The sequence below is a fragment of the Sciurus vulgaris genome (assembly GCF_902686455.1).
Source record: "Sciurus vulgaris genome assembly, chromosome: 17".
Classification (NCBI taxonomy): Eukaryota; Metazoa; Chordata; class Mammalia; order Rodentia; family Sciuridae; genus Sciurus; species Sciurus vulgaris.
Genome location: NC_136478.1, coordinates 60616023 through 60642962, shown reverse-complemented (window position 1 = coordinate 60642962; position 26940 = coordinate 60616023). Strand labels below are relative to the sequence as shown.

The following is a 26940-nucleotide window of genomic DNA, read 5'->3' as shown; positions in this document are numbered from 1 at the left end:
GGGACACAGTGTTGGGGGAGCCCGGTCTAGGGAGTCACTGCCTCAGGTTTGAATTGCTAGAGGGATCCTGAAGGACTGCGATTGGCTAACTCTGCCTCTGGGGTCCTGAAGCTGGGGAGGTGCTCCTGGAGGGGCGTAACCAAGATGCCCTGCGCTGGGGGTTCTTCTTTGAGGGTCACTGACGAGTGAGGGGTGTGAGTGTGTGTAATTTTTCGGGCTTCACTGATTAAAGGGACTAGGCGGAGACATGGCAAACTTTGTGTGGTTTTTATTTCCGAGTTACAAATAACACGCATATAGCTTCTCCTTGTTAAGAAAAGCCATATTCAAACAGGAAAAGTATCCAGATTGCAGAGCGAAGTTCCTTTTTCATTTCTATCTGTCCCACTCAGCAGAGTCCTTTTCCAAAAGTCACATTTCTCTATGCCTCCGCTGGCATTTACAGTGAGCTTTTCTTTTTCACAAAGGGATTGTGTAAACCGAACTTTCTGCTCCTAGTTTTTGCCTTCTCTTACCTCGAGATGCTTATCCTGGCCGGCACTTCATGATAGTCTCTATGGAAATGCATTTTCAAAAACTACTGTGTGTATGAAAATAAAAATAAAAATGAGGGAGGAGCGTATTAAGTTCCTGCCCCGTACAGCGCGTGTACTCTGCAGCAGGGCCTGGCTCCCAAGAATGCTCTAATTGGGGAGGCCTGGCAGGATTGGGGTGGCCCGCGGGCAAGCATCCTGCGGGAGGGGGCGTAGCGGGGCGGGGCCGGAACGACTTTCTCTGGGGCCGCGCCCCCGGCGGGCGCAGTTACCCGCAGCACCGATCATGGCCGCACTCACGCTGGGGCAGGTGGGTTCGCCGCCCTGGCTGGGGGTCTGGGGAACGCCGGGTGGGGCGCACTTCCGGGTGGATCATGGGCGCGCAACTTTTCGGACTTGCCGCCGCTCCTCTGGCCCTGAGATTCCGCTGCGGGGTGCGTAAAGAGATGGGGTCCCTTGGAAACGAGCCCTAGGCTTTAATGGGCGGAGGTGGGGGCAGGTAATTGGTGGGGAGGGGACCTGGACGAGGTTACCGGGAGAACGTGGAGGAGGGGCCCGCCCGGAAGGCCCGGGCCCAGAGTGGGGGCGGAAGGTTGCGACTGGAGTAACGTTGGTGGGGAGTCGCTAGGCAGCAGCCTGGGGTTGGGGGGCGCTGGGATCGGGGGCCCAGGACCTCTAGGTGCTGGGGCGGGAGGAAGGCACTGACCTCAGCCTCAGGTCTAGGCTGGGAATCAAAGCCTGGGTCCTGCTTCTTGGAACGAAAGGTGGTAAAGACAGATGGGGCATGTTTATGTGAACCTTTGCACCTGGTTTAGAAATTGAGGCAGCTTCTCCCTGTCAAAGTGACAGGTCCTCCAGGCGAGAGTGGGACAGTCTCTTCTTAGCGATATGAGGTCACACAGCGCAGTTTCGAAGAGCCTATGATCGTAGAGAACAAAGTTTCTTGGGAAGGAAATCGTTGAGTCGTTACAACCCTTGACAGCTGCAGCATAACCTCGGGAGAAATGTTTCCTGTTAACTTCTCACCTGACTTTATCTAAGTCTCTTATCCCAGGCCGATGAATAGCAGGGCAGATTTTCACTTTCCCCAGGTCTCAGTGAGTGACGGGGATAGTGTTGGGCAGACATTGTGGGACAGTCCTGGGAAATGACAGGGGCGTCCTGAGCACTGATGGTGACACAGCTGAGCTATGGGTAGGACAGTGCTGGGCTCTGACAGGAATGGTTTGGGGCTGTGATGTGGAGAATCCTGCGCTGGCACAGTACCACCATAGTAGGTGAGTCCTGAACGCTAATGGGACATTTCTGAGCTCCGATGAAGACCGTTTGCCTGTAATGGAAACAGTCTGGGGTCAAATCCTGAACTATGATGGGCACTGCCAGGGACCCCCCTGGGAATGTCCTGCGGTGTGAAGGGGACAGTGCTGGGCCATGGTGGGGTAGACTGACATGGGAATAGTTCTTTGATCTGAAAGACACAGCCCCTGGAACTTGACAGGGACAATTCTGGAATTTAGAGAGGGAAGATTTTTGGCTTTGGAGGGGGGACAGTCCTGAGCTATGTTGAGACACTACTTGGTTCTAGTGGGGAAAGTCCTGGGAAGTGACAGGGGCCATCTGGGGTTGTAATGTCTATAGGATAGTCCTGGTCTGTGATGGAGAGTAAGTCCTGGGCTACAAAGGGGAAGTTCTAGATGTGATGGGGTCAATCCTGGGCTGTCACAAGGACAGTTTGGGGTTATGACAGGAAAACTCCTGGTGTTTAATGATTAAACTCTTGGGCTCTGTCAGGACAGAAGTCCTGTGCCACAGGGAACACAGTGGAGGCTCAGTCATATTACAGAGCCCTTCCTTGTGCACCTGCACCCCTTCTTCATTTCTTTTTCAAACTGGGGATTGAACCCAGGGGCACTTAACCATTGAGCCACATGCCCACCCCTTTTTATGTTTTATTTTGAGGCATAGTCTCACTAAGTTGCTGAGAGCCTCACTGTGTTGCTGAGGCTGGCCTCAGACTTAACAGTCCTCCTGTCTCAGCCTCCAGAGTCACTGGGATTACAGGCGCATGCCACTGTGCCTAGCCCCCTTCATTTCTGTTTTCTTTTTGGTACTATGGATTGACCCCAGGGGCGCTTAACCACTGAGCCACATCCCCAAATCTTTTTTTTTTTTTTTTTTTAATTTTGAAATAGGGTCTCCCTAAGTTGCTTAGGGCCTCACTAAATTGCTAAGGCTGGCCTCCTGAGCCACTGGAATTATAGGCATGCCCCACCACGCCTGGCCCCTTTCTTTCTTAATTCAGCCTCAATCCTTTTACACTTTGTCTCTGTAGCCCCCCTGCCACCTGCACATCTCCTTTGAGCTCCACCGTGTAGGTTGGGGTCTGCGATGGCAGGGTAGCTTTACTGCTTGTCACCAGGGTTCTGACACCATGCCCAGTGCTTCTCTGCCTCATGGGCGTGCTCTGTTTTTCTGCCTCTTTTGGCTCTGCCTCTAAACTTCTCTGAGATGTTTTCTCTCCCTCTCTCCTCACTTCTCTGGTCTCCTGCTTGAGGTTGTCTGAGGTCTCACTTCTGTCTGTTGCTGTGCTTCCTCATGCTGTCTCCTGGCTTCTCTTTATTCTGCTCAGGCAATTCCCTTACCTTTATTCCCTCTCCCTCTCTCTTTTCCTCTCTCTCTCCCTCTCCTCTCCTTTCTTCCTCCCCTCCTCCTCCTCTCTCTCTCTCTCTCTCTCTCTCTCACTCACTCACTCACTCTCATTCTCATATCTTGGTTTTTCTGTGATAGATACATTTTGGCAGCTCTTGGCCTTGACTCCTGTTCTTTTCAGGTTGTTCTCCATTTTTGTTTCCTTTTCTCATTCTTCTGCTTCCCTCTCTTACTCTTTTATTCATTTTTCGGGCTCCCTCTGCTCCCCTGTGCTGGCTGCCCTGCACTGGTGTTCCCTCTCCATACTGTGGCTGTCCTGTCCTCTCCTGGGTGGAGCCTTGGCCACAGGGCCCGGCAGGCTTCTTGTTACATACAGGCCATGTGGGGGAGGTGCACACTCCCATCAGCGATCATCCCAGAGGCCCTTGGGCCCACCCCAGCCAAGCCACATCTCAGCCTTCATGGCCCAGAGTCTGTGACACTGCATCCCCATAACCCTGTCTCCCCATGACTCACCTGCTGACCAGTGACTGCTGCCATTCTTGTCCATTCTTGCCAGTTGGTGACAACTCTCCTGGCTCAAGGGAGCGGGCAGCCTGCTCTGTACCCCTTAACCTCATGACCCAGCTGCCTTCCTGCAGGTTTGGGAAGAAGCCATGTGAGGTGGAAGATCACCGGGATGGGCCACCCTGCTAGTCCAACAGACCCCCTCTGGCCTGCTCTCCCCGGGGAGGGCCACGAGGGAAGTGTGCACCTGAGCATGGTCTGCTGCCCTGAGCCTCGGGATCTGAAGGGAGTTAGAGTCGCTGCTGAAGCGGCACCCGTGGCTTTGAGTTGGGGGCTTCAGGTGGTCTTGATCTAATGTCCTGAAGGAATAAGTCTTTAGACTCATGGTTCTGAGGTGGGAGGGAGGGGGCTTGGACTCCTGAGTTCTCAGAGAATGTGGCCTGTGGGCTCCACACTTGCCTAACACCTATCGGCACTTGGGTCCCCTGGGAGGCCCCACTTACCTGCGCACCTTCCCAGGGCCTTGCCTTGTCTGAGCTCGTCTCAGGATGAGGTCAAAGTTCCCTGGGGTGGGAGGCGCTTACTTTTGACTTTGCCCAGCATGAAGGAGGGGGCCTGGAGTTGAGTCAGCTCTTTTTGGGGATGGCTCTGTTGGGACCAGGGCTAGGGGCACTTGGCTAGAACTCAGTGCTCTGCCTGAATGCACTGGGACTACACACTGGAAGCCAAGGGTCCTCCCAGGTGCAGAAAGTGGCAAATGGAGTAGTAGAACCCTTGCTGTCTCCCACTGCTGGCCATGTCACCTTCCTCACTTCCCTTTCTGTCACAGATCTGGGCCCGGAAACTTCTCCCTGTCCCGTGGCGTTTGTCTGGTCCTGGAAGATATGCCTCCACCAACTTCAAGGTGAAAGGAGAGACCTGAATACCAGGGTCTGAGGGAGGAGGGCTGGGGCCTGGACTCCGATCTCAGGGAGGAGAGTGGGGTCCTGGACTCCTGGGTCTGAGGGAGGAGGGGATTGGCAGCTGGATTTGGGCATCTCCAAAGGTCCACAGCCTGGAGGTGCAGGTGGGTAGCAGTGGGGTAGCCCAGCAGCCTGGAGAAAAGACGAAACTACATTTCCCAGAGACCACTGGTCAAGGGAGATGTAGTTTTTCAGTTTGGTGCCTGTGACCAGATTCCTGGACACCTGGGTTTCCCATCTTTTCTCAGGCTGCAGATTTGCAGCTGCAAATGACACAGGAGCCTCAAAAGAAGCCCAGCCCCAGCGACCCCCTGGTGTTTGGGAAGACATTCACAGACCACATGCTGATGGTGGAATGGGACAGGAAGAAGGGCTGGGGCTGGCCCCGGATCCAGCCTTTCCAGAACCTCATTCTGCACCCAGCCTGCTCTGCCCTCCACTACTCCCTGCAGGTGGTGTGGTGGCTGACCTCTGTCCCTGTGTGCATAACCTTGCCATGTCTCTTGCCAGTGCCACCTGCTGGGTTTGCTTTCCACATGCTTCTTTCCACTCATTCATTACCAGCCTTCCGGGGCCTCCTACGCTCCACACTGGGGTCCTGGTTCCCTCACTTGAAATCTCCACCATGATTACAACTTGGTGCAATCTGGGCTTTGATGAGGCAGTGTGGAGGCCAGGGTCTTTCCAGTGTAACTTGAAAGCAAGGGGGTCTTTTCTGGCAAAAAAGGAAACAGGGTATTAGTGGGAAAGGGGCCAGTCGGTGCAAAGGCCCAGACAGGGAAAAACATGGCATATTTGGGAGGAATTGTGGGACTGGAGTGTGTCAGAGGACACTAGGGGGGTTATCAAGGCCACAAGAGAAACCGAGGGACTGGACATTGTCCAAGGGTGCTGGGAGCTATGGAGGACTCTGAATAGCAGAGGTGCAGGGCCAACCTGGGTATAATAAGACCCTGCTCGTGCTGCGTGGAGTATACACTGAAGTTGAGATACTGGAGGCCAGGAGGTCAAGGCTGGGGTGATGGTTCAGGTAGGAGAGGATAAGTAGGTGTGGAGCTCTGAACTGGGGCTAGAGCTGTGGGAATTCTGTAGCAGCCCTAAGGAGCTTTTCATCTTTTTTGCAGCAGCATAGTATTCTATCCTAACAATGTACTTTATTAGGCAGTCCCCTATTATTGGGTACTTAGGTTACTTCCAGCCCTGTGCTATTATAAACATAGTTAAAATAAACAATGAAGTGCACCTGTCACTTACTTTAGGTGCAAGAATATCTCTTCAATCAATTTCTACACCTGTTGGGTGAAAGTGCATGTATACTGGTAGTTTTGAAAGGTATTGCCACATCGTCTGTTGTAGAAGTTGTATCAATTTCTACACTCACCAGCCTAGCCCGTTTCCCCAAACCTTGGACAGGCTTTGTACAACTTTTCTATTTTTTCCAATTTCCTAGGTGGTTTTAAAGATTCTCAGCTATTTTATTTTTGTTTATTTTTGCAGTACTTGGGATTTAACTCATGCTTGCACACACTAACCATGCACTCCACTACTGAGCTATGCTCCCAAACCTGCAGAGGTTTTCTTTTCTTTTCCTTTTTTTAAATGGAATCAAATGTAATCATTCTTTATTTTTTGGTTTTGTGATCTGTCATAGTTAGGAAGACTGTCCCCACTTTAAGATGTAAGGCAGTTAGCTTACATTTTCTTCTATAGCTTTTATGGTTTAATATGTATTTTTTTCCACTCAGAATTGCAGTCTTTCTGGAATTTCTCTGGTGTGAGGCAGGGATCCAATTTAATTTTTTCCTAGGTGGGTGTTTGGTTGTCCATCCCACGCATACACTAGTGCTCCCAACCACAGCTCTGTGTTTACCCCAGTACTGGGGATCGAACCCAGGGCGTCTACCACTGAGCCACAGCGCAGCCCTTTTTATTTTGAGACAGGATCTCACTAAGTTGCCAAGGCTGGCCTCAAACTTTGGGTCCCCTACCTGAGTCTGCTGAGTACCTAGGGTTCCAGGCTGGTGTCACTGCACCCCACCCCCACACCTCTTTGCCCCTTATTAGTTGCATTTTCTCTCCAAAATATCCTGGCTGTTTTCACTCATTTTTCTTCCATTTATTTATTCATTGGATCAACAAAACCCATGCTGTGCCAACCATGGTCCTAGGTATGGGCTCAATGGTACTCAGTGAATGTGCCCAGTGCCCTGGGGCTCTTTCAGCCTCAGGGGAGCAGACAGGAGCCAAGGGCAGCGATCAGGGCCCTGATGAGGGTGGGGGAGAGGCTGCACCACCAGGGGTAGAAAGCTGACTTTTACCTGGTTGTATTTTGCTGTTTGGTTTGGTTTTGACAGTGGTGCTGGGACGGGGCCCAGGGCCTGTACCTGCTAGGCGAGCACTCTGCCGAGCCACAGCCCAGCCCTGGGGTGTGCATTTAAGCTGAACCCCATGAGACGAGCTGGAAGACGTGGGTGAAGCCAGGAGAGGACCATGCTGCTGTGAACCCTGGGAGTGGGAGGTGGCGGAGGTGGCAGCCATGGGAGAGTGGGCAGCAGTTGGTCTAAGAGACTGCAGGTGGGAAGCCAGGTCCCCAGGGCCTCAGAAACCAAGGGGAGGACTTGAACTTTCTCCTGAGAGTAGTGTGGTGGGGGTGGGGATTAACTTTTTTTAAATAAAAAAAAAAAAAAAAAAGTTTTTATGGGACATTCGCAACACAGAAGTAGATCGCAGGCTGCACTCGTGTCCTGGCACCTGCTTTGTTGGTTGGCTCCTGTTGGCCCAGAGCCTTGTCTCCACCTTGAACTTCCACCTTCTTCCACTTTTCTTTGTGATCAGAAGCAAATCCAGGACATTGGTTTCTTTTGTCCAAAACTATTTCAGTATCTCTCTAAAATGCCAGGCTCTTTAAAAAACCCATGACTTTCACAATTTACCATTCCGGAAAAACATGAGCAGTACCTGGAGGGGCTTCTGTGGGGTGTTCTCTCTGGCTTGCTCTGGTCCACACTGCTTCCTGTCCATGGCAGCCTTAAGTCTCCCTGTGTCTGTCTGTCTGTCACTCCCTCTAGCTGCGAGTTGCTCTCTCTCTGCTCTCCCTAGCTCTGACTCCATCTGTGTCTGTGTCTTGGTCTGTCAGTCTCTGTCCTGTTGTCTCTTGCTGTCCCTCTGTTCCGTGATGACCTGGGGGTCTCTGGCATTGAGCTCCCACACAACTGCCCCTGCAGCTCTTTGAGGGCATGAAGGCGTTCAAAGGCGCGGACCAGCAGGTGCGCCTCTTCCGACCCTGGCTCAACATGGACCGGATGCTGCGCTCGGCCCTGCGCCTCTGCCTACCGGTGAGTAGCCTGGCTCACCTGGGAGGGGCCAGGGTGGGTCAGAGCTGCACACCTCCTGGCCTCCTGACCTGTGTGGGGCCCACCAGAGCTTCGACAAGGTGGAGCTGCTGGAGTGCATCCGCCGACTCATCGAGGTGGACAAGGCCTGGGTTCCTGAGCGTGTCGGCACCAGCCTCTACGTGCGGCCCGTGCTCATGGGCAATGAGGTGAGCCGGGTCCTCGAGGCTGGGGACCTGGTCCCCTGGGCTGGAGAAGGGAAGGGGCTGGGCCTGGACTCCTGGTCTGAAGGAGGAGGCTGAGTGGACTCCCAGGCCTGAGGCTGCCCCTCTGCCCCCAGAACTCGCTGGGCGTCAGCAGTGCTACTCGAGCCCTTCTGTATGTCATTCTCTGTCCCGTGGGTTCGTACTTCCCCGGAGACTCCGTGACCCCTGTCTCCCTTCTGGCGGACCCAACATTCATCCGGGCCTGGATGGGTGGCGTCGGTGACTACAAGATGGGAGGGTAAGTAGCCCCTGCGCCCCTGGGATGTCCGGTGTGCTGGACACCAGAGGCGCAACTGCAGTGTCCTGGCTTATGGGCGTTTCTGGATGTCAGGTATCTTCACTGCCCTGTTTTACATGTTGGGGCAGCTCTGCCCACAGACTAGGATATGACATCGCACTGTGTGTGGGGCTTAGGCTAAGCACTGTGTCCCTGTGGCCTCCCTGATGTCTGAAAGCCAGTGTTGGAAAGAGGATGAGAGCACTGTACAGATGGACAGATGCACTCAGAGATGGGAGGGCCTGTGTGAGGTCAGTGGGAAAGCCAGGGTGCTCCCCGGAAGCCTCCAGGGAGGAAGTCCACATCTGGCTCATTGGTCTCTCCCCAGCATCACCCGCCCTTGATCACCCAGTCTGGGCTGGGTGTCCTGTTCCTGGTTCCCACAGTCACGTGGACCTCCTGTGTCATCCTCTGTCCAATAGCCTGGGCTCAGGAGGGCAGGGAGGAGGCAGTCGGGTCTCCTGAGTGACCGAGGTGGAGGATGGCCACTGGCATGCTGGGACAGGAAGTGTGGCTGGGGGTTCAGTCAGGTTCTTTCAACACACATCTCATGAGGTCTCCCAAGACCAGGCCATGTGCTGGCTGAAACCAGGGGCACAGATAGTCAGAGCCAGCCTGCCTCTGGAGCTTCTGTCTGGTGGGAACTCCAGGGTCCAGAGCCACATGGGCTCTGATGGTGTGACATAGGACACTGTGACATTCTTCACAGAGAAGGTGACGCTTCACTTATGAATAGAAAGGATGTTTCTTGGGTTCAAAAGGTAATAAAGCCAGTGCTGCTGTGGGCACATGGAGTCCCAGCTACTCAGGAGGCTGAGGCAGGAGGATCACTTGAGGCCAGGATTCGAGACCGGTCTGGGTAACAGTGAGACCCAATCTCAAAAACAGAAAAACATAAGGAAAATAAAAGGTAGTCGATGTTTTCTAATCAGGGGGCCACATGTGTGGGGATGGAGGGGACAGATAGGATCACAGTGAATGTCCAAGGAAGAAAAACAAGATCAGTTTTTTGGGAAATGGTCATGGAGGGCATTTGGGGATTTGGTTTGATGAAGGGTGAGGAAAGTGGCCCCAGCCCAGCACTTGTGATCTGGAGAACGGGAAAAGACAGGCACTGGCAGACACAGCACAAGGGTCTGGACCCCAAGGGAAAGGCTGGGGAGTCTGTGCTGGGGTCACTGTGGGCTGGGGAGGAGCAGGGTCAGCCCTGGGATGGCAACTCTTCAGGGCCATGGTGGGGGGAGGTGGGATCCCCTGCCCAGTCCGACCAGGTGGCCTTCCACCAGGAATTATGGGCCCACAGTGTTATTGCAACAGGAGGCACAAAAGAAAGGCTGCGAGCAGGTCCTCTGGCTGTACGGGCCTGACCACCAGCTCACCGAGGTGGGCACCATGAACATCTTCGTCTACTGGACCCACGAGGATGGGGGTGAGCCCGCCATGACCATCCCACCCCAGGAGGAAGTGGCGATACCGTGATCCCTGGCAGGTTGCAGAGGCCAGGGATTCTGGGCAGCGGGAGGCCCCTAAGAGGATGGGCAAGTGCTGGAAGGTCGTGGTCACACCCCATCCCTTACGCTGTCCTAGTGCTGGAACTGGTGACGCCCCCGCTAGACGGTATCATCCTGCCTGGCGTAGTCAGACAGAGTCTGCTGGACCTGGCTCGGACCTGGGTGAGGGCCGGTGGGGTACCTGTGCCTGGGTCCCTGCATGTTGGGGCCGTGATGGGGACTGGGTCCAATGTCAGGCCTCTGTCCCTTCTCCCTGGGTCTGTCACCCTCCCTGGGCTTCTTTCTCACCACCCTGCAGCAGGCTCTCGCTCTGTGGACCCTGGGATCTCTGCCTCTTGCCCACAGGGTGAGTTCCGGGTGGTGGAGCGCAAGATCACCATGAAGGAGTTGCTGCAGGCGCTGGAGGAGGGCCGGGTGCGGGAAGTCTTTGGCTCAGGCACCGCTTGCCAGGTCTGCCCTGTGCATCGAATTCTGTATAAAGACAAGGTGAGGTGTGGTGGACCTCATGGGCAGGCGAGAAGGGGCTACCCAGTTCTCATGGCATCTTCTCCTCCAGCACCTCCACATTCCCACTATGGAAAATGGGCCTGAGCTTACTCTCCGCTTCCAGAAGGAGCTAAAGGCGATTCAGGTGAGCTGGACTCACTGGGGAAATGGGATACATTTTTGTTCTCCAGAGAAGTCGTGTCCCCTGAGCATCTGGACTAGGAGCCCAGCTCCCTCAATCATCCCAGGAATGATAAGAGTACCTCTTGTTCGCTCTGGGTCAAAAGCCTACTGGGTGAGTAGGCTTTTCAGGAGTCCCAGGGGCCTGGACCACCACCCCTTAGGGCTGAATAACCCTGTCTTGTAAGCTTCAGGAACTCCAGGAAAACACTTGGGTTTCAGAAGCTCCCTTCCCATGAGTCTGGCCCTGGGTCTCCTGGTGGGAGAGCTCCCCTTTCCATGAGTTTGTGGGACCCAAGCCCAAGATTCCCTGGGGCCCTGGGCTATCCCTCTGGCCTGAGAAGGTTTCTTCATACGAGCCTCTGACCCTTGAATGCTTCCTCCCATAAGCCTCTGGAGGCATTTCTATTCTGAGTTGCCAAGAGAGCTTTCCCAAAACCTCTGGGCTCTTTTCCCTGTGCTCTAGAACTAGAGCAGCTGGGTTTTCTGGCTGCCTCTCCTGTGGACTTGAACTATGCATCAGGACCTGGGACTACACTTCTGGCTTGATCAGGCTTTCTAAGCTGAAATCGACTTTTTCCAAAATCCTTCCAAAATCCTTCGGGGCCTTACAGTAACCCCTCTCTTTGTAACTACATCTCCCTTAGGCCTTTGTGCCATTGCCTTGATTTTCCCACCCTGGGATTGTTGGTAGGTCTCCTGGGGAGTGGACTACATTTCCCATGAGGTCCTGGGGCATAGTTCCGAAAGCACTCAGTCTGGGATACCCCAAAGCCTGGTGGGAGTTGCAGTGCAGCTCCCCCTCACACTTCTCCGTTGCCCTTCAGTATGGAACAAAAGCCCACGAGTGGATGCTCCCAGTGTGATGCTCGGCTGTGCCCAACAGTCTTCAGATCAATCGACCTGAAGCATCTAGCTGGCCCTCACAGCCCTACCACTGACTCACCCGAAGTGCAATAAGGAAGGCCCCGGGGGGGCCTGGACGCCTGGCTCTCTGACACCCCCTCGTGGCCGCTACAATCCCAAAGTCATAAGGGCCAGAATCAGGCATTTTGGACCCTCACCCCACATCTCAGGCTCCAGGGATCAGGTACCCCCCCAGCTGCTGCGTGTTCTGGGGGTCAAGGATGTGCCTTGGCCATGACTTCGCATCTCTCCGTTCTCACGCCAGACCCTGGTGCTGCTGTTGGTTACTTTCTCTCTGTTCTTGCTGCAATTTTGAAATAAAATGCCAAAGAACAAGACATTCAGTGTCACTTCCAGTGACTCAGTTCTTGAATTCTAGGGGCCTTAAAATAGGAAACCTGGTTTTCAGCCTATTTTATTTTATTTTTATTCTTTGTACTAAGGATCAAACCCAGGAGCATTTTTACCACTGAGCTGCATCCCTAGTTCTTTTTTACTTTTTGATTCTGAGACAGGGTCTCACTAAGTTGCTTTTGGCCTTGGTAGGTTGCTGAGGCTAGCTCTATTCATGGCATCTGCCACCACACCTGCCTGAGCCCATTTTATTTTCAAGGATCCTATAATCCAGGCTACAGTGTCATGGTGGTCCCTTCTGCTTCTGCACTGAGCAGCATCTACCCTCCTCGCCCGAGCCTCCACTACTTCCCTGTCTTGGGAACAGCAGCTCCATTGTACACCCAGTCACTAGGCCAGACCCCTCGGTACTATAGCCCTCTCAAAGCCAGCCAGTCCCGAGCCCTAGTCCTCCTGCCCCTGACTGCTCTGTCCCTTCTTCTTTGTACCCTAGGCCCTGGCTTTGGCTCACGAGCCTTGTGTTCTTCCTGTACCCTTGTCCCAGCCTCTTCTCTGACCTCCTGGCCTCCAGTCCATTCCCTACCTGGCCCCAAGGGATAGTTCTACCCTGCTGAGTTGGCCCTGTTCCTCAGGTGTCCCCTGTACCCTCAGTCAGTTCTGCTGAATATGGACCTGGGTGCTGGTTCTCCACTGTGGAGGGAGTTTAGGAACATAGTCTCTGTCACCTCTGTGTGTCCTTATCTTGGCCAACTAACACATATACTTCAACCACTGACGTGGATCTTTAGACAGAGGGTTAGGACCAGGATATCCAGTTGCTGATCTGGACTTAAACCTGCTCCTGGGATCTGCTTACTGTGTGACCTTAGCATGCTATTCTCTCTGATGCTGTTTGCTGGAGGGGACCCTGTGGGACTATTTGGCACATATGGCTGGTGGCCCAGCCAGTGGCCCTGGAGCTGAAACTCTGGTTTCTCAGGGCAGCAGCTGATCATTGCTACATCCCCTCATTCCATCAGGGGAAGTGAATGGGCCTTGGGGACCCAAGGGGAACTCTGGAAATCCAGAGGCCACTGGGAAGCATTCTTCCCTTGATAGGGACGCAGCAGCGCTGATGCTGTTACAGTTCTTCTCAAAGGAACATTGCTTCTGGTTTTGCATTTGCAGACATTTAAAAAAGGGTCCAAGTTTTTTCTGTGTGAGATGGACATTCGGGAAGGTCGAGTGTCCACTTGGCACTATTGCTTCATTTGATCACTTTTCATTGCAAATGTGATTCTTAGGATGAAAAATTATTGGGGTTCACACATTAAAATTTCAAAAAACCCTCTTACATTGCCTAATGGGACATCAACTTGTTTTTTTTTTCTTTTTGATACCAGGGATTAAACCCAGGGGCTCTTCAACACTGAGCCACATTCCCAGCCCTTTTTAAAATTTTTAAAGATTTTGAGACAGGGTCTCATTAAGTTGTTGAGGGCCTTGCCAAATTGCTGAGGCTGGCTTTGAATTTGTGATTCTCCTGGGATTATAGGTGTGCATCACCATGCCTGGCTTCAACTCTTTTTTAAAAAACTCCTGGCCCTATGACTTTTGGGGAGTGAGTTCAGCCTCTGTTTTCTTTTTTAAAAATGGGGATAAGCCAGGTGAAGTAGTGCATCCCTGTAATCCCAGTGACTTGGGAGGCTAGGGCAGAAGGATCAAAAGTTCAAGAGTAGCCTCAGCAATTTATGAAGACACTGTCTCAAAATCAAAAGGGCTGGGAGTGTAGTTCAGTGGTAAAGCACTCCTGTGTTCAACCCCCAGTACCCAAAGTAAATGAATAAATAAATACATCAATGGGAATAATAATAACACCCATCCATTAAATCCATAGGGAGGATTAAATGAATTCATAGATGTAAAGTGCTTAACACAGGGCCTGGCATGTAGAAAGCAATATAAACTTGGCATTATTATTTGCAGGGCTGGGGGTTGAGCCCAGGGCCCAGGATACACTAGGCAGGGGCTCTACCCTGAGCCACATTCCCCAACCTTGTTCTGGTTTGTATTTTCTCATTCAGTTGTCCAATTGTACAAGAAAACAAATATCTATAAAGATTAAATGTATTTAACTTTACAAAAGTGACTCTTTTTCTAAATATTTCAAGTTATCTTCATGCTTAAAGATGTCTTCATTTAAAGATTACAAATATACTCTAAGTTGAAGGAACTAAAACGTTTCATTTAATTCAATTGAAATTTGAAACAGTGCACAGAAATACGAAACTTTCACAGAAGTGGGGGGGGGTGGCTAAGTAGGAAAGCACTTGCCCCCTGTTCATTGACTTCTTGTTTGTTTGTTTTTTCTTTTTTCTGTCTTATTTTTATTTTTTGTACTGGGGATTGAACTCAGCAGCACTTAACCACTGAGCCAAGTCCCCAGCCCTTTTTATTTTTTTATTTTGAGACAGGGAGGGTCTTGATAAGATGCTCAGGGCCTCGCTAAGTTGCTGAGGCTGGCTTTGAACTTGTGATCCTCCTGCCTCAGCCTCCTGAGTCACAGGGATTATAGATGTGCACAGGCCCAGCTTCTTCTTCTTCTTCTTTTTTTTTCCCTTTCTTTCTCTATTTTGGTACTGGGATTGAACATGGGGTGCTTTAACACAGAGCTGCATCCCCAGTCCTATTTAAAATAATTTTTTTAAAATTAAATTTTGAAATAGTGTCTTGCTAAATGGCCCAGGCTGTCCTCAAACGTGGAGTGCTGCCACCATCTCCCTGGTCCCTGGGATTACAGGCACACACTACTGCCCCGGCAGGCCCAGGGTTCATGAGGCCCGGTGAGACGCTTCGTCTGATTGCCAGCACTGCCCCCACAAAAAATGTTTTTTCTGTAATTGCCTCAACCTCACTAATCATGTTTGAGTCATGCCTTTTAGACACAAATACTTTTTATTGATTTCCAAAAAAGAAACAATAATTTGTAAAGAATAAAAAAAATCAGAATTAGTTTAACTGTGAACACTGTCAGTTCAAAGGTAACAAACGGGTCAAGAAAATTAATAACACTATTTATTTTATGTAGGAATGTCCAGTACCTTAAAATATCAGTCATTGTAACAAAAAGGACAGGGGCTGAGGTTGTGGCTCAGTGGCAGAGCGCTTGCCTAGCACACATGAGGCACTGGGTTCAAACCTCAGCGCCACATAAAAATAGATAAATAACATAAAGATATTGTGACCATCTACAACTAAAAATTTTTTTTTAAATAATAAAAAGGACAATATATTCTCAGTACCACAAAATATATAATATCTACATATACCTTCTATGTTGGGAGAAAAAAACTGGAATAAGATAAAACTGAAAGACAATGTGAATAAGGTTAACACTATTAAATAGTACCCTTAAAAATGGTTAAGATTGTAATTTTTCTATTATGTGTTTTTGCTACAATGAAAAACTTCAAAAAAAATTTTTTTAATTGAGGGAAAGAAAAACCAATGAAACTTAAAATACAGATAGGGCTGAGGTTGTGGCTCAGAGGTCGAGTGTTTGCCTGGCACGTGGGAGGCACTGGGTTACATCCTCAGCCCCACCTAAAAATAAATAAAATAAAGGATCCATCGACAACTAAAAAAATATTAAACCACCAACAACAAATAAATCTCTACTGACTCGTCCAACCACAGTCGGCGCTGGCTTCAGAAGCGGCTGCGGGGTGCCTACAGCGCCATCTGGTGGTCAAGAATTGGGCACAAAGTCTTAGAAAACAGATGCCAGAAAGGCAATTTGAGAGTCCAAACACAATTTCAGCAGTTTGCAATGTGACAGTGGTTAAAAAACCTTTATGCTGTCATAAAAACGTACGATCATCTCCAAGGATGTCTGCGGAGATCCCCTTTAGATGGTATTTAAGAAACACTGAATATTTAGGAAAACCCCACAGCAAACCTCAGACACTTAAAAAGGAAAGAAGTTGGATGCTACCTCACACCATGAGGGATTCAGCGTGACCCGGCCATGGCCATCTTGGTGGTCACCACCACCCCTCCTGCCAGGTGACTCTGGAATGCCTTAGAGAATAAACAAAATCCTTAAGACCCTCAGGTGAGAATTTAGAGTCAGCCACTGACCAGGACATTTGATATGTTAATAGTTTGACATGTTAATGTTTTTTCCCTCTATTGTTTTATTTATGTACCATGATTATTGTTATTATACTGGGGCTTGAACCCAGGGGCACTTAATCACTGAACTACATCCTCAACCCTTTGTATGTTTTATGTTCAAGACAGAGTCTTGCTAAGTTGCTTAGAGCCTCACTAAGTTGCTGAGACTGGCCTTGAATTTGTAATCCTCCTGCCTCAGCCTCCCAAACTTCTGGGATTATGGGTGTATGCCACATCTGTCTTAGGTATTATTACTTTCAAATTTTTTTTTTTAGTTGTAGATGGACACAATACCTTTATTTGTTTTTTATGTGGTGCCAAGAATCGAACCCTGTGTCTCACACATGCTAGGTGAGTGCTCTACCACTGAGCCCCAGCCCAGCCCTGTTTGTTAATTTTTTAAGATAATGTATTTGAGAAAGCCCAGGTATATCCAGTTGGCTGTGGCTCACCTTTGTCTAGCTAAGCATGTAAACCACTTTTTCTGCCTCAGGGCACAGGAATCCTGCTGCCTGGCTGCTGCCCAAAACCTGCTTCTGTCTCTAAGTCCCTAATACATTGCCTTTTGTACAATTGTGATTCGTCACCTCTTTCCTCCTTGTGTCTGGTCTTCCTCCTTTGGCAGCCGTTATACACCAAGTTGTCCTGAAACACATCATATACAAAAATCAACTGAAAACAGATCAAAGACCTAAAACTGTTACTCTCTTAGGAAAAAAAAAAAAAAAAAAAAAAAAGATATAGGGATAAGTCTTCAGGATCTGGGATTTTTAAATGGTCTCTTTTTGTGTGTTTGTTCTTCTTTTCTGTAGTGCTGGGGATTGAACCTAGGGATGCTCTACCACTGGGCCCTTTTAATTTTTATTTTGAGACTGGGTCTCTCTAAATGTCATTGCCCAGGCTGGGCAACCCAGTCCTTGAAGTCCCGGTCCTCTTCAGCGCCCTGGTTGCTGGATGACAGGAGCACCACCTGCCTGGTTTGAAATGGCTTCTCAGATATGACAGCTTAAGTACCAAGAGCAGAAGAAAAAATTGGGAAATTGGACTTTACGGAAATCGGAGACTTTTGTGCATTACAGGACACCATCGAGAGAATGAAGAAACCCACCATGTGGGAGAAAAACACCCGGAAATCATACGGCTGGTAAGGGTCCATCCAGAATATCCACGGATTCCTAGAGCGCAATCATAGAGCCGGCTTGGTGTGCACGCCTGGAATCCCTGCCACTCGGGAGCCTGAGGCAGGAGGATCACAAGTTCCAGGAATATGGCAAGTTAGAGGCCGGCTCTCACCATTTAGCAAGAGCCCATATGGAAAGGGCTGAGGATGTAGCTCAGAGGTGGAGTGCCTCTGGGCTCAACCCAGCACCAAGAAAAAAAAAAAAAAAAAAAAAGAAAAAAGAAAGAAAGAAAAAGAAAAGAAAGACAAGATAAACGACTCACCTGAAAAACAGACAAAGGAACTCTGGAAAGCAGTATGGAAATTCCTCAGAAAACTTGGGATGGACCCATTTGACCCAGCTATCCCACTCCTCAGCCTATACCCAAAGGACTTAAAATCAGCACACTACAGTAACACAGAAACAACAGTGTTTCTAGGAGCTCAATTCACTATAGCTAGATTGTGGAACCAAGGGAGGTGCCCTTCAATTGATGAATGGATAAAGAAACTGTGGTATACATAAACAATGGAATATTACTCAGCCATAAAGAAGAATAAAATCATGGCATTTGCTGGTAAATAAGAAGGAATTGGAGAATTATCATGCTAAGTGAAATAGGCCAAGCCCCAAAAATCCAAAGGCTGAAATGTTTTCTCTGATAAGTGGATGAGGATACATAACAAGGGGGAGTGGTGGGTGGGGGGAAGAGAAGAATGAAGGAACTTTGGATGGTGTAGAGGAAAATGGGGTGGGAGGGGGTGGGGGAAAGAAAGATAGTAGAATGAGACAGAGTGTTACCCTATGTATATGTATGATTACATGAATGGTGTGAATCTACATTGTGTAAAACCATAGAAATGAAAAGTTGTACCCCATTTGTATATAATGAATCAAAATGCAGTCTGTAAAAATAAAAATTTAAGTTAAAAAAATAGACAAAGGAGGGCTGGGGCTGTTGCTCAGTGACACAGCACTTGCCCGGCACATGTGAGACACTGGGTTGGATCCTTGGCACCACATAAAAATAAACACATAAAATAAAGGTGGGCTGTCCATACAGAACTACCAAAAAAAAAAACTTTAAAAAATTAAAAAATAGACAAAGGACTAGAAGATTAGAGTTTTCCCTGAAGAAGACATTCACATAGCAAGAAGCACATAAAAAGATGCTCAACATGATTACTCCCTAGGAAAATGCAAATGAGATCCAGGGTGAAACATCACTGCACACCACCCAGGATGGGTCGACTTTAAAAATGGGAAGTAAGCATCGGGGAGGGTGTGGAGAAATCAGAATCCTTGCGCACTGTTGGTGGCAAGGCAAATGGGTGAGGCCAAGGTGGAAAATAGTTTAATGCTTCCTCCAAAAGTTAGACGCGGCATGACGGCACGATCCCGCAATTTCCGTCTTATGAACCTACCAAGAGAACTCAGAACGTGTTCAAGGAGAAAACCTGTATGGAAAATGTGAAAGTGAGGTAGGACAGAAGAAATTTAAAAGTGGGTAGAAAGGAAACATGAAGGGGAAGGAGGACATGAGGTTTGAATTCAGAAGTTGCACATGCTTTCCCAGCGTGTCTCTCCCTCCACCAGCCTCCTTCCCAGGTCTCACCTTCCCGATCTACCTGAGCACTGTTCATTACCACCCCCCACAAGTAGACTAAGCAGAGAGAAATTATATTTTGGGAACCTTTAGGGGACTTTCCGGCATTTCCTGTTGATCAGATAGTCGAGAAGCCAGACCCTTTCCAGGGAGCTCTAGCAGAGACCTTTGGGACCCTGGAGACCCGGAATTTGAGAACCGCGCCAAGGGCGCAGCCAATCGGATGGCTGGGCGCGGCGACGTCATCAGGGGCCTCCCGCTGCGACCGTCCGCTCCCGCCACTCGCCTGCCCTCTCCTGGGCGGCCGGACGCGACCCCAGGCGAGGGCGGAGGCGCAGGCGCCGAGGGGTGAGGGGGCTTCTTGAACGCACCGCCGTGGCGCAGGAGCCGGCCAGGGGTCTGCGGTTGTGGGTGGACTTGAACTCGCCGCCCACCGGAATAAAGGACTCAGGTAGGCGGCCCTGGCGTGCAGCCTTCAATATTGGAAGGTGTGCGATCCAGGCAGCCAGAGGCTAGTGAGATCCCCTCACACACTCACACACACACACGCACGTACGCACACACGCACACGCAAGCACACTCACACACACATGCACGTACGCGCACACACACGCGATCCACGCAGCCAGAGGCTAGTGAGATTCCCTCACGCACACACACGCACACACACATGCACGTACGCGGACACACGCACACGCACGCACACACACATGCACGTACGCGCGCACACACGCGATCCACGCAGCCAGAGGCTAGTGAGATCCTCACACACACACACACACACACACACACACGCACGCACACGCCCCAGTGGATAGCACACATTTTCTAAAAAAAATTAAGCAAGGGTAAGTGAGTGCAAGGCGCCCTCCGCAGGTGTGAGATTCCGTGGTCAACAACGAGGACTTTGAGGCCACCTGCCTGGGTTTAAATCCTAGCTCCTCCGTTTTCTGGCTTTCTGTATTTGGGCAGAATGGGCCCCTCGCCTTGCCTCGGTTTCCTCATCTATCAAATGAGGCTAATAATAAGACCTGCCGCGTAGGTTTGTGGGGAGTCTGCAAGGGACAGCAGCGGGAGTGGGCGGGTCTGGGAGGCTCCGCAGCACCAGGAGTGAATTTGGCAGAATTCAGAAGACCAAGGGAAACCCTTTGCACTCCCAGGGCGTGGCCTGTCCCAAGCAGAGGACATGGAACCAGGCCTGGCCGCTGGCAGATCCGACATGCAGTGGCTCCTGTCTCTCCAGGGACCATTGGGCCTTTGGGCCAGGAGAGGGAATTCATTCACGTTACGAACGCGCCCGCCCGCCGTGTGCCAGACCCTGGGCTGGGATCCGGGATAATCACATTCTCAAAGTATATGAAACACATATATTGTATGTTAAATAGAGAGAAGTACTATTTAAAAACAAAACAAAACAACGAAAGAAAAAAAACCAAGCCGACGTGGTGGTGCAGCCTGTAAACCCAGCAGGTTGGGAGGCTGAGGCGGGAGGATTGGGAGTTCAAAGCCAGCCTCAGCAAAAGTGAGGCGCTAAGCAACTCAGCGTGACTCTGTCTCTAAATAAAATACAAAATAGGGTTGGGGGTGTGGCTCAGTGACTGAGTGCCCGTGAGTTCAATTCCCGCTACAAACAAACAAAAAACAACCGAGGCAGGGAAGGGTGATGGCGTGGAAGGGAGCATCTTTTGTTGTTTTTTGGTACTGGGGTTTGAACCCAGGAGGGCTTTACGGGTTTATGACTGAGCTACCTCCAGTCATATTATATGTGTGTGTGTGTGTGTGTGTGTGTGTATGCGGGTTTTTTTTTTTTTTTTTTTTTTTTTTTTTTTTTTGAGAAGAGTCTTGCTAAGTTACTGAGGGTTTTGCAAAGTGGCTGAGGCCAACCTTGAACTTGGGATCCCCCTGCCTCAGCCTCCCCAGTCTCTGGGATTACAGGCCTGCACCACTGCTCCTGGATAGGGAGTATCATTTTACCTATCTTGCCCACAGAAGTCCTCACTGAGAAGATGGCATTTAAAAGACCTTTTTAGGGCGGGTGTAGCTGAGTGGTAGAGCTCTTGCCTAGCATGCAGGAGGTCCTGGCTTCAATTTCCAGCACCAAAATAAATAGCCTTTTTATTATGAAAAAATGCCAACTGTTCTTAAAAAAGAAAAAAAAAAAAAAAAAAAGGGAGGCAGGGGACAGTTGATAGCCTATACCCACCACCAGCATCCGGCAATGTGTCATATTTTGCCACATCTGCTGCTTCTAACATTTCTGTACTTGATGAACCATTTTAGAATCTATTTCAGACACCCACAAAGACTTCCATTCCGTCCTTCAGGGGAGAAGGCATTCTTATCTATTGTACATCTCTACTACATCTAATTCACAATAATTCCTAATATCACCTAGTTCCCTGTTGGAAGGGGCATTTGATCCGCCATGCGAAGCAGGTGACAGGTGAGCTATGTAAATACCCCGCGAAGAGCATTCCAGGCAGAGGGCACAGCTAGTGCAAGAGCCAGGAGGATAGGGTATGATATGAGGGCCGAGAGGAAGGAGCCAGATACCGCAGAGCCTCGGGGGCCGACTGCAGAGCCTCGTGGGTCGTCGACTTCGGCTTTTCTGCTTGAGCAGGTGCCTGACCTGTGAGAGGGACCGGCCCTGCCATAAGTGGGAACTGGCGCCCTCTCGCGGAGGTGCTGGCGAAAGCAGGGGGCTTCCAGCGAGTGAATGGTTCAGGTGCGTCGCCCCTGCGCAGGACACGGTGGATTCAGGATGCATTTTGACAGTCACACGATTGGAATTTGTTAAGAAGCTGGATGTATTAATTGACACCCCTGCCAACCATGAGAGGAGAAAGGGAGACGCGACTGCGTTCACTCGCGCTCTTTTCGTGAGGTTGCAGGTTTTCACGGAAGATGCTTGGGGTCGCTTCCCTTCCTCCTGTTGGTCTGTTGATGAACAGGTGGGTAGGTTCCAGTTTTAAGGTTTTACCAATAAAGCTTATGGCTACATCTAGTCGTCGCATATGCCGATCAGCTGAATTAATTAGTTCCCACCCACCACCCATGCACTGGGGTCGTTTGCTGGCCAACACTTTGTGCTGTCGCGGTTTGGGGTTTTTAGTTGCTTAGTTTCCAGTGTGTGATGTTGTGGCGGTTTTTCCATTCTGGTGGGGGTGCTGCTTTTTTTTTTTTTTTTTTTAAGAGTAAGTTAAAGTGGTACAGTACTTGCCTAGAATGCACACTGTCCTGGTTCCAATCCCCAGCACTGCAAAGGTTAATCAATTAAATAAATGTATCCCAGTAACACTTGGTTTTGTTTTGTTTCTTTTTGGCAGTCTTGGGGATTGAACCCAGGGCTTTGTGCTTGTGAGGCAGGCAGGCTACCAACTAAGCTATAACCCCAGGTCAACGCTTGCTTTTAATCCCAGCCTCTTGGGTGGCTGAGGCTGGAGGATGACAGGTTTGAAGCCAGCCTCAGCAATTTAGCTAGGCTGTAAGCAACCTAGTGAGACCCTGCCTCAAAATAAAAGATAAAAAGGGCTGGGGATGTGGCTCAGTGGTTAAGCACCCTTGTGTTCAATACTTGGTAGCAAAATAAATAAATAATAAAAAAACTAAGCTTCAGCTTGGAATACCTTCAGAGGTACAGAAAGGTGGCGAACATAGTACAGAGAGTTCCTGCAGCCTTGTCCAGCTTCCCTTAATGTAACATCACATATAACCTCGGCACATTGGTCCAAACCCCCATGGAACATCAAGGTGATGCTGGTGACTGCAGACTTGATTTGGATTTGACAGTTTTTCTACTAATGTCCTCCTCTGTAGCAGGATCCATTCTAGGATGCCTCATTGCATTTGTTGTCATGGGTCCTTCAAATCCTGAACTCCGTGACAGATTGTCAATCTTTCCTTATCATATGACCGTGATAGATTTCAAGAATAGTGATCAGGTATTTGGTCTGCTCCCCCCCACCTTACTGGGGATTGAACTCAGGGGCACTTAACCCCTGAGCCATGTCCCCAGCGCTTTCAATTTTTTATTTTGACACAGGGTCTTGCTAAGTTGCTTAGGGCCTCCCTCAGTTGCTGAGGCTGGCCTTGAACTTGCAATCCTCCTGCCTCAACCTTCGGAGCCACTGGGATCACAGGTGTGTGCCACCATGCCCTGCTCTGGTTGCCTTATTTTTGATTAGTTGATTGATTTCTGCTGGGGAATCAAACCCAGGGTTTTGCAAATGCTTGGCAAGTGCTCTACCACTGAGCCACGCCCCCAGCCCCTGGTTAGGTATTTTGGAAAATACCCCTCAATTTGAGGCTAATGTTTTCTCATAATTAGACTGAGGTTGTGTTTTTGAGAAGAATTCCACACAGATGGGGTGCTCTGTTCATGGTTCATGTGAGAAGGTTGTGTGTAGTGATAAGTGTGACTTATCACTAGTCATGAGGAGGTGCTGGGGATTGAACCTGGAATGAGGCAAGTGCTCTAGCCCTGAGCTACCCCCAGCCCTGGTGATATTAACCTTGATTGCTTGGCAGAGGTGGTGTGATGATCATTTTCTGGTGTCTGCCCACCTAGGCTTCATCCCTTCACTATTCAGTCAAGCATTAATCTAGGTGTTGCTGCAAAGCTGTCTTATAGATGTAATTGACATCTGCAGGTGGTTAGCTTTAAGTAAAGGAGATTGTAAACTGGTGGGCTGGATCTAATCAGTTGAGAGACTTTAAGAGCAAATGAGGGTTGTTAGGAAGAGGAAATTCTGCCTTTAGAATTCAGCCAAACTTGAGGGAGACATGTCAAAGACAGAAATTAGATCTAACTGTAGGTCTTTAGGTGCCTAAAACAGTTCGGGGCAAAAGTCTCCCCCCCCCCCCCCCCCCCCCCAGTAGGAATTGATGTGTTTGGGAGTGGTCCACTTTTCTAGGACAACCCTCCCTGGAACAAATTACCCCCAAATTCTTCACAGCTTAAAAGAATCGGCATTCAAGGCCGAGGTGTGATTCAGTGGCAGAATGTCTGCTGGGAGTCTGCTAGGCTCCACTCCAGCACCATACATCTGAAGGTTGGGAATCCACAGGCTGGTGGCTGGTGGCTCCGGATCAGGGTGTTCGTGAGTTCTCAGTCAAGCCCTTAGCCAGGGCTTCAGTCATCTGGAGGCACTACTGGGGCTGGGGAAGCCCCTTCCAAGCTCGTGCACGTGGCTGTGGGCTGGAGGCCTCAGCTCTTGGCTGGCTTTTGGCATCTCCGCAGCCTGTTGGGGCTGACTCAAGGGTCAAGGGTGAGGGGGGGAGGGAGGCAACGGGGGCATGGCCTGCGAAAGGTCACCCCCCACTTTCACCAGATGCCGCTGGTCACGAAAGGCTGAAGATGTCACAGTGTGAGCCCTGGGGTGGGGATCAGTGGGGTCCATCTTGGAACTCAGGCACCAAACCAGCGAAAGCATGGGAGATGCAGGGTCATCAGCCTGGGCTCCTGCCTCTTGCCTCTGTATTGATTGGACTTTACAGGAACAAGAAATAAAAACCAAGTGTTGCAACCACTGAACTTTCTATTCACTAATTCCTGTAATTCCCTTGCTGGGACTACCACGGGGATCGATCGATTGCCAGGGGACAGGACATGTGATATGGAGCCTTGTGACTTTATGTGCACAAAGGTGTTGATAAACAATATGAATAGTGGAGAATAAAGAAAACCTCATCAACCCAACAGAAGAATCGGATGGAAAAATATGCTCAATCCATTGCAAATGGATCAAAGAGCTCAGGGACAAACATGAAACCATAAGGAAGCAAGTAAACACCGGAAAGTTCCTCATGACCAGGCTGTGGAGAAAGCCTTTGGAGTGGGATTCAAAACCCAGCAGCCATAAAAGACAACCTCGAGACACAAAGTAGAAACCAACATTCTTCCTCTTCCCTTTCCTGTTTTCCTGAACAACAGCCTTGAGGCCCCCGATGGGGCCAGCAAGGTCAGCATGAGGGGTTTAGGGGACAGTGGCCCAGAGGTGGTTGCTGGGGCCTTGCTGGGGTACAGAGGGCATCAACTGGGGGGGCATGGCTGGGGAGCCAGAGGCACCCAAGTGCAGGCAGGGGCTGCCTGTGGGGAACCAGAGCCCAAGCTGGTGAGGAGGGGAAGGCAGCAGAGGTGGGGGATGGGTAACAGACAAGCGCATTCGACCAAAGGAAGTCATTTTCTCACTGTTGGAGACGGGGCAGATATGGAACAGGAGAGAGTAGGAGGGGTGGATTTGAAGGAGATGTATCTAGTGGCTCCGTGGTTTTCAACAAAGAGAGAGAGATACAGAGATATATAAATGCATACATACCTAATATATGTGTGCCTGTGTATCTGTGTGTCACAGAGATGTGTGTATGCAGGCAGCACGCACTGCATAGTACGCACATTCAGCGTGTATTCGCAGTGTGCTACATGGTACACGGCGGGGGCTGGAGGGCAGCTCTGTGGTACAGGGCTTGCATGGCATGCACGAGGCCCTGGGTTTGAGCCCCAGTGTGCAGAAGAAACAATAGAGTAAACCACAGGACACATATATGTATATAGCTGTACATGTTTATATATGCATAGTGCACATACTTGCAGCGCATATACATTAACACACATATGAAATGTGACCTGTGGACAGCCCTCCATATCCACGGGTTCCACATGCACAGGTTCAACCAAGGAAGCGGGTGGAGAATACTTGGAAAGTACATTGTGCCCGTACTGAGCATGCACAGGATTTTTCCTTGTCATGATTTCCTAAAGAATACAGTGTACTGCTGAGTGCCCTGGCACATGCCGGTAATCCCAGTGGCTCGAGGCTGAGGCAGGTGGATCATGAGTTCAAAGCCAGCCTCAGCAACTGAGCAAGGCCCTAAATAACTCAGCGAGACCCCGACTCTAAATAAGACATAAAAAGGACTGGGGATGTGGCTCAGTAGTGGAGCACCCCTGGGTTCAATCCCTGGCACCAAAATAGGTATCTATATCTCTCAACTATTTGCATAGCATTTGCACTGCATCAGGTATGATAAGCTAGAGACGATTTAAAGCGTATGGAATAGATTGTATGCAAACACCCACCAGGGACTTTGTATCTTTGGGGGTCTTAGAACCAACCCCCAATGGACAACTGCAAATATGAAATCTGCCCACCAAGAGGTGTAAGCAGCGAGAGTGCAAAGATCCCCCTTAGCACTCAGATCCTGGCTCCCATTCTCTACGAAAAGGAACCAAAGCTCCTTGGAGGAAAGGCTCATCTCGAGCTGGGCTGGAGGAAGAGCAGATGAACCATTTTGCTGCACCAGAAAGCAAGAACTGAGTAGACTGACCAGAACTCACGGGAAGAAACAGGAATCCAGGAGTCCGCGAGTCCACATCGATTCAGCCAGGTGGTCCTGTAGGCTCGCACTGCCTAGTGATGTCGTAGCCACTTGCAGCCTGTGGTGTTCACCTAAGGACAAAAATCCCAGAACCCAGCCCTGGTGGCGATGGCATGCTGTATGATTGGATGTGTGAGTCACTTGGAGATTTAAGGCGAGGAGTGGGATATCAGTTCAAAGTCCCCCCCACAGAGGGCCTCCTATTTACAGAAGGGAAATGAGTAACTTGAGTGGAAAAGACAGACTGGCAGATTTCACCAAATCCCGTGACCAAAGCACACATGAGTTTTGGAAGGGATGGAAACTCACTGGCAGTGAGAAGAGCGCGGCGTCAGTGCTTCTGCTGCCAAAGGACCTGGTCACGAGGCAGCATCGGACACGCGGAGGAGGACAGCCCCGGATCCCCAAGGTCAATGTCATGGAAGAAGGGTAGCTTGGAACTGAGAGAGGAGCTTGCCCCTTCCTGACCTTCTGAGGGACAGAACCAGGTACCATCTGAGCTGCATCGGCCACAAAGAGCATCGCCCCAACCACTGGCAAAACCTGGTCGCAGCCCTGTGGTTCCAGGGTAGTGACGTGTCGGGGTCACCTTCCCGACGGTGACCACGCTGTGGTTCTGTGGGAGAACACTCGGAGATGCACTCAGGAGCTGGAGCTGATGAAGAGTCCTGGAGTCCCC

The 26940-nt window shown here is 50.2% G+C and overlaps 2 protein-coding genes across 9 annotated transcripts; one reads left to right on the top strand and one right to left on the bottom strand.

Annotated features, from left to right (window-relative positions):
• Positions 1–252: 252 nt before the first annotated feature.
• On the bottom strand, positions 253–26523 carry LOC306648782 (uncharacterized protein). 8 transcript variants are annotated; one of them, XM_079119108.1, is made up of 5 exons: positions 26221–26523; positions 16706–16763; positions 3699–3817; positions 1340–1451; positions 253–960 (listed from the first exon to the last, which is right to left on the bottom strand). In XM_079119108.1, exons 1-5 carry the CDS (start codon positions 26256–26258, stop codon positions 802–804), a joined length of 486 nt encoding a protein of 161 aa, XP_078975234.1. In that variant the 5' UTR covers positions 26259–26523; the 3' UTR covers positions 253–801. The 8 variants fall into 8 exon arrangements, 1 of the variants encoding a protein (XP_078975234.1); XR_013760482.1 differs by lacking the exon at positions 26221–26523 and having other exon boundaries at positions 253–580; positions 1240–1451; positions 16706–17884; XR_013760483.1 differs by lacking the exons at positions 16706–16763; positions 26221–26523 and adding an exon at positions 4193–4474 and having other exon boundaries at positions 253–580; positions 1240–1451.
• On the top strand, positions 712–11947 carry BCAT2 (branched chain amino acid transaminase 2). The gene is made up of 11 exons (XM_079119107.1): positions 712–843; positions 4519–4593; positions 4900–5103; positions 7876–7986; positions 8073–8192; positions 8324–8487; positions 9813–9955; positions 10114–10199; positions 10383–10523; positions 10594–10668; positions 11531–11947. The coding sequence occupies exons 1-11, from the start codon at positions 820–822 to the stop codon at positions 11567–11569; spliced, it is 1182 nt and encodes a 393-aa protein (XP_078975233.1). The 5' UTR covers positions 712–819; the 3' UTR covers positions 11570–11947.
• Positions 26524–26940: the final 417 nt, after the last annotated feature.

Excerpts from the sequence above, each read along its gene's own strand:
- BCAT2 (XM_079119107.1), top strand. The coding sequence starts at position 820 with ATGGCCGCACTCACGCTGGGGCAG. Across the intron at positions 844-4,518 it reads CCGCACTCACGCTGGGGCAG|ATCTGGGCCCGGAAACTTCT; the intron begins GTGGGTTCGCCG and ends TTTCTGTCACAG. Across the intron at positions 4,594-4,899 it reads ATGCCTCCACCAACTTCAAG|GCTGCAGATTTGCAGCTGCA; the intron begins GTGAAAGGAGAG and ends ATCTTTTCTCAG.
- LOC306648782 (XM_079119108.1), bottom strand. The coding sequence starts at position 26,258 with ATGTGGACTCGCGGACTCCTGGATTCCTGTTTCTTCCC. Across the intron at positions 16,764-26,220 it reads CTGGATTCCTGTTTCTTCCC|GACAACTTGGTGTATAACGG; the intron begins GTGAGTTCTGGT and ends GATGTGTTTCAG. Across the intron at positions 961-1,339 it reads TGCCTCAATTTCTAAACCAG|CGGAATCTCAGGGCCAGAGG; the intron begins GTGCAAAGGTTC and ends CGCACCCCGCAG.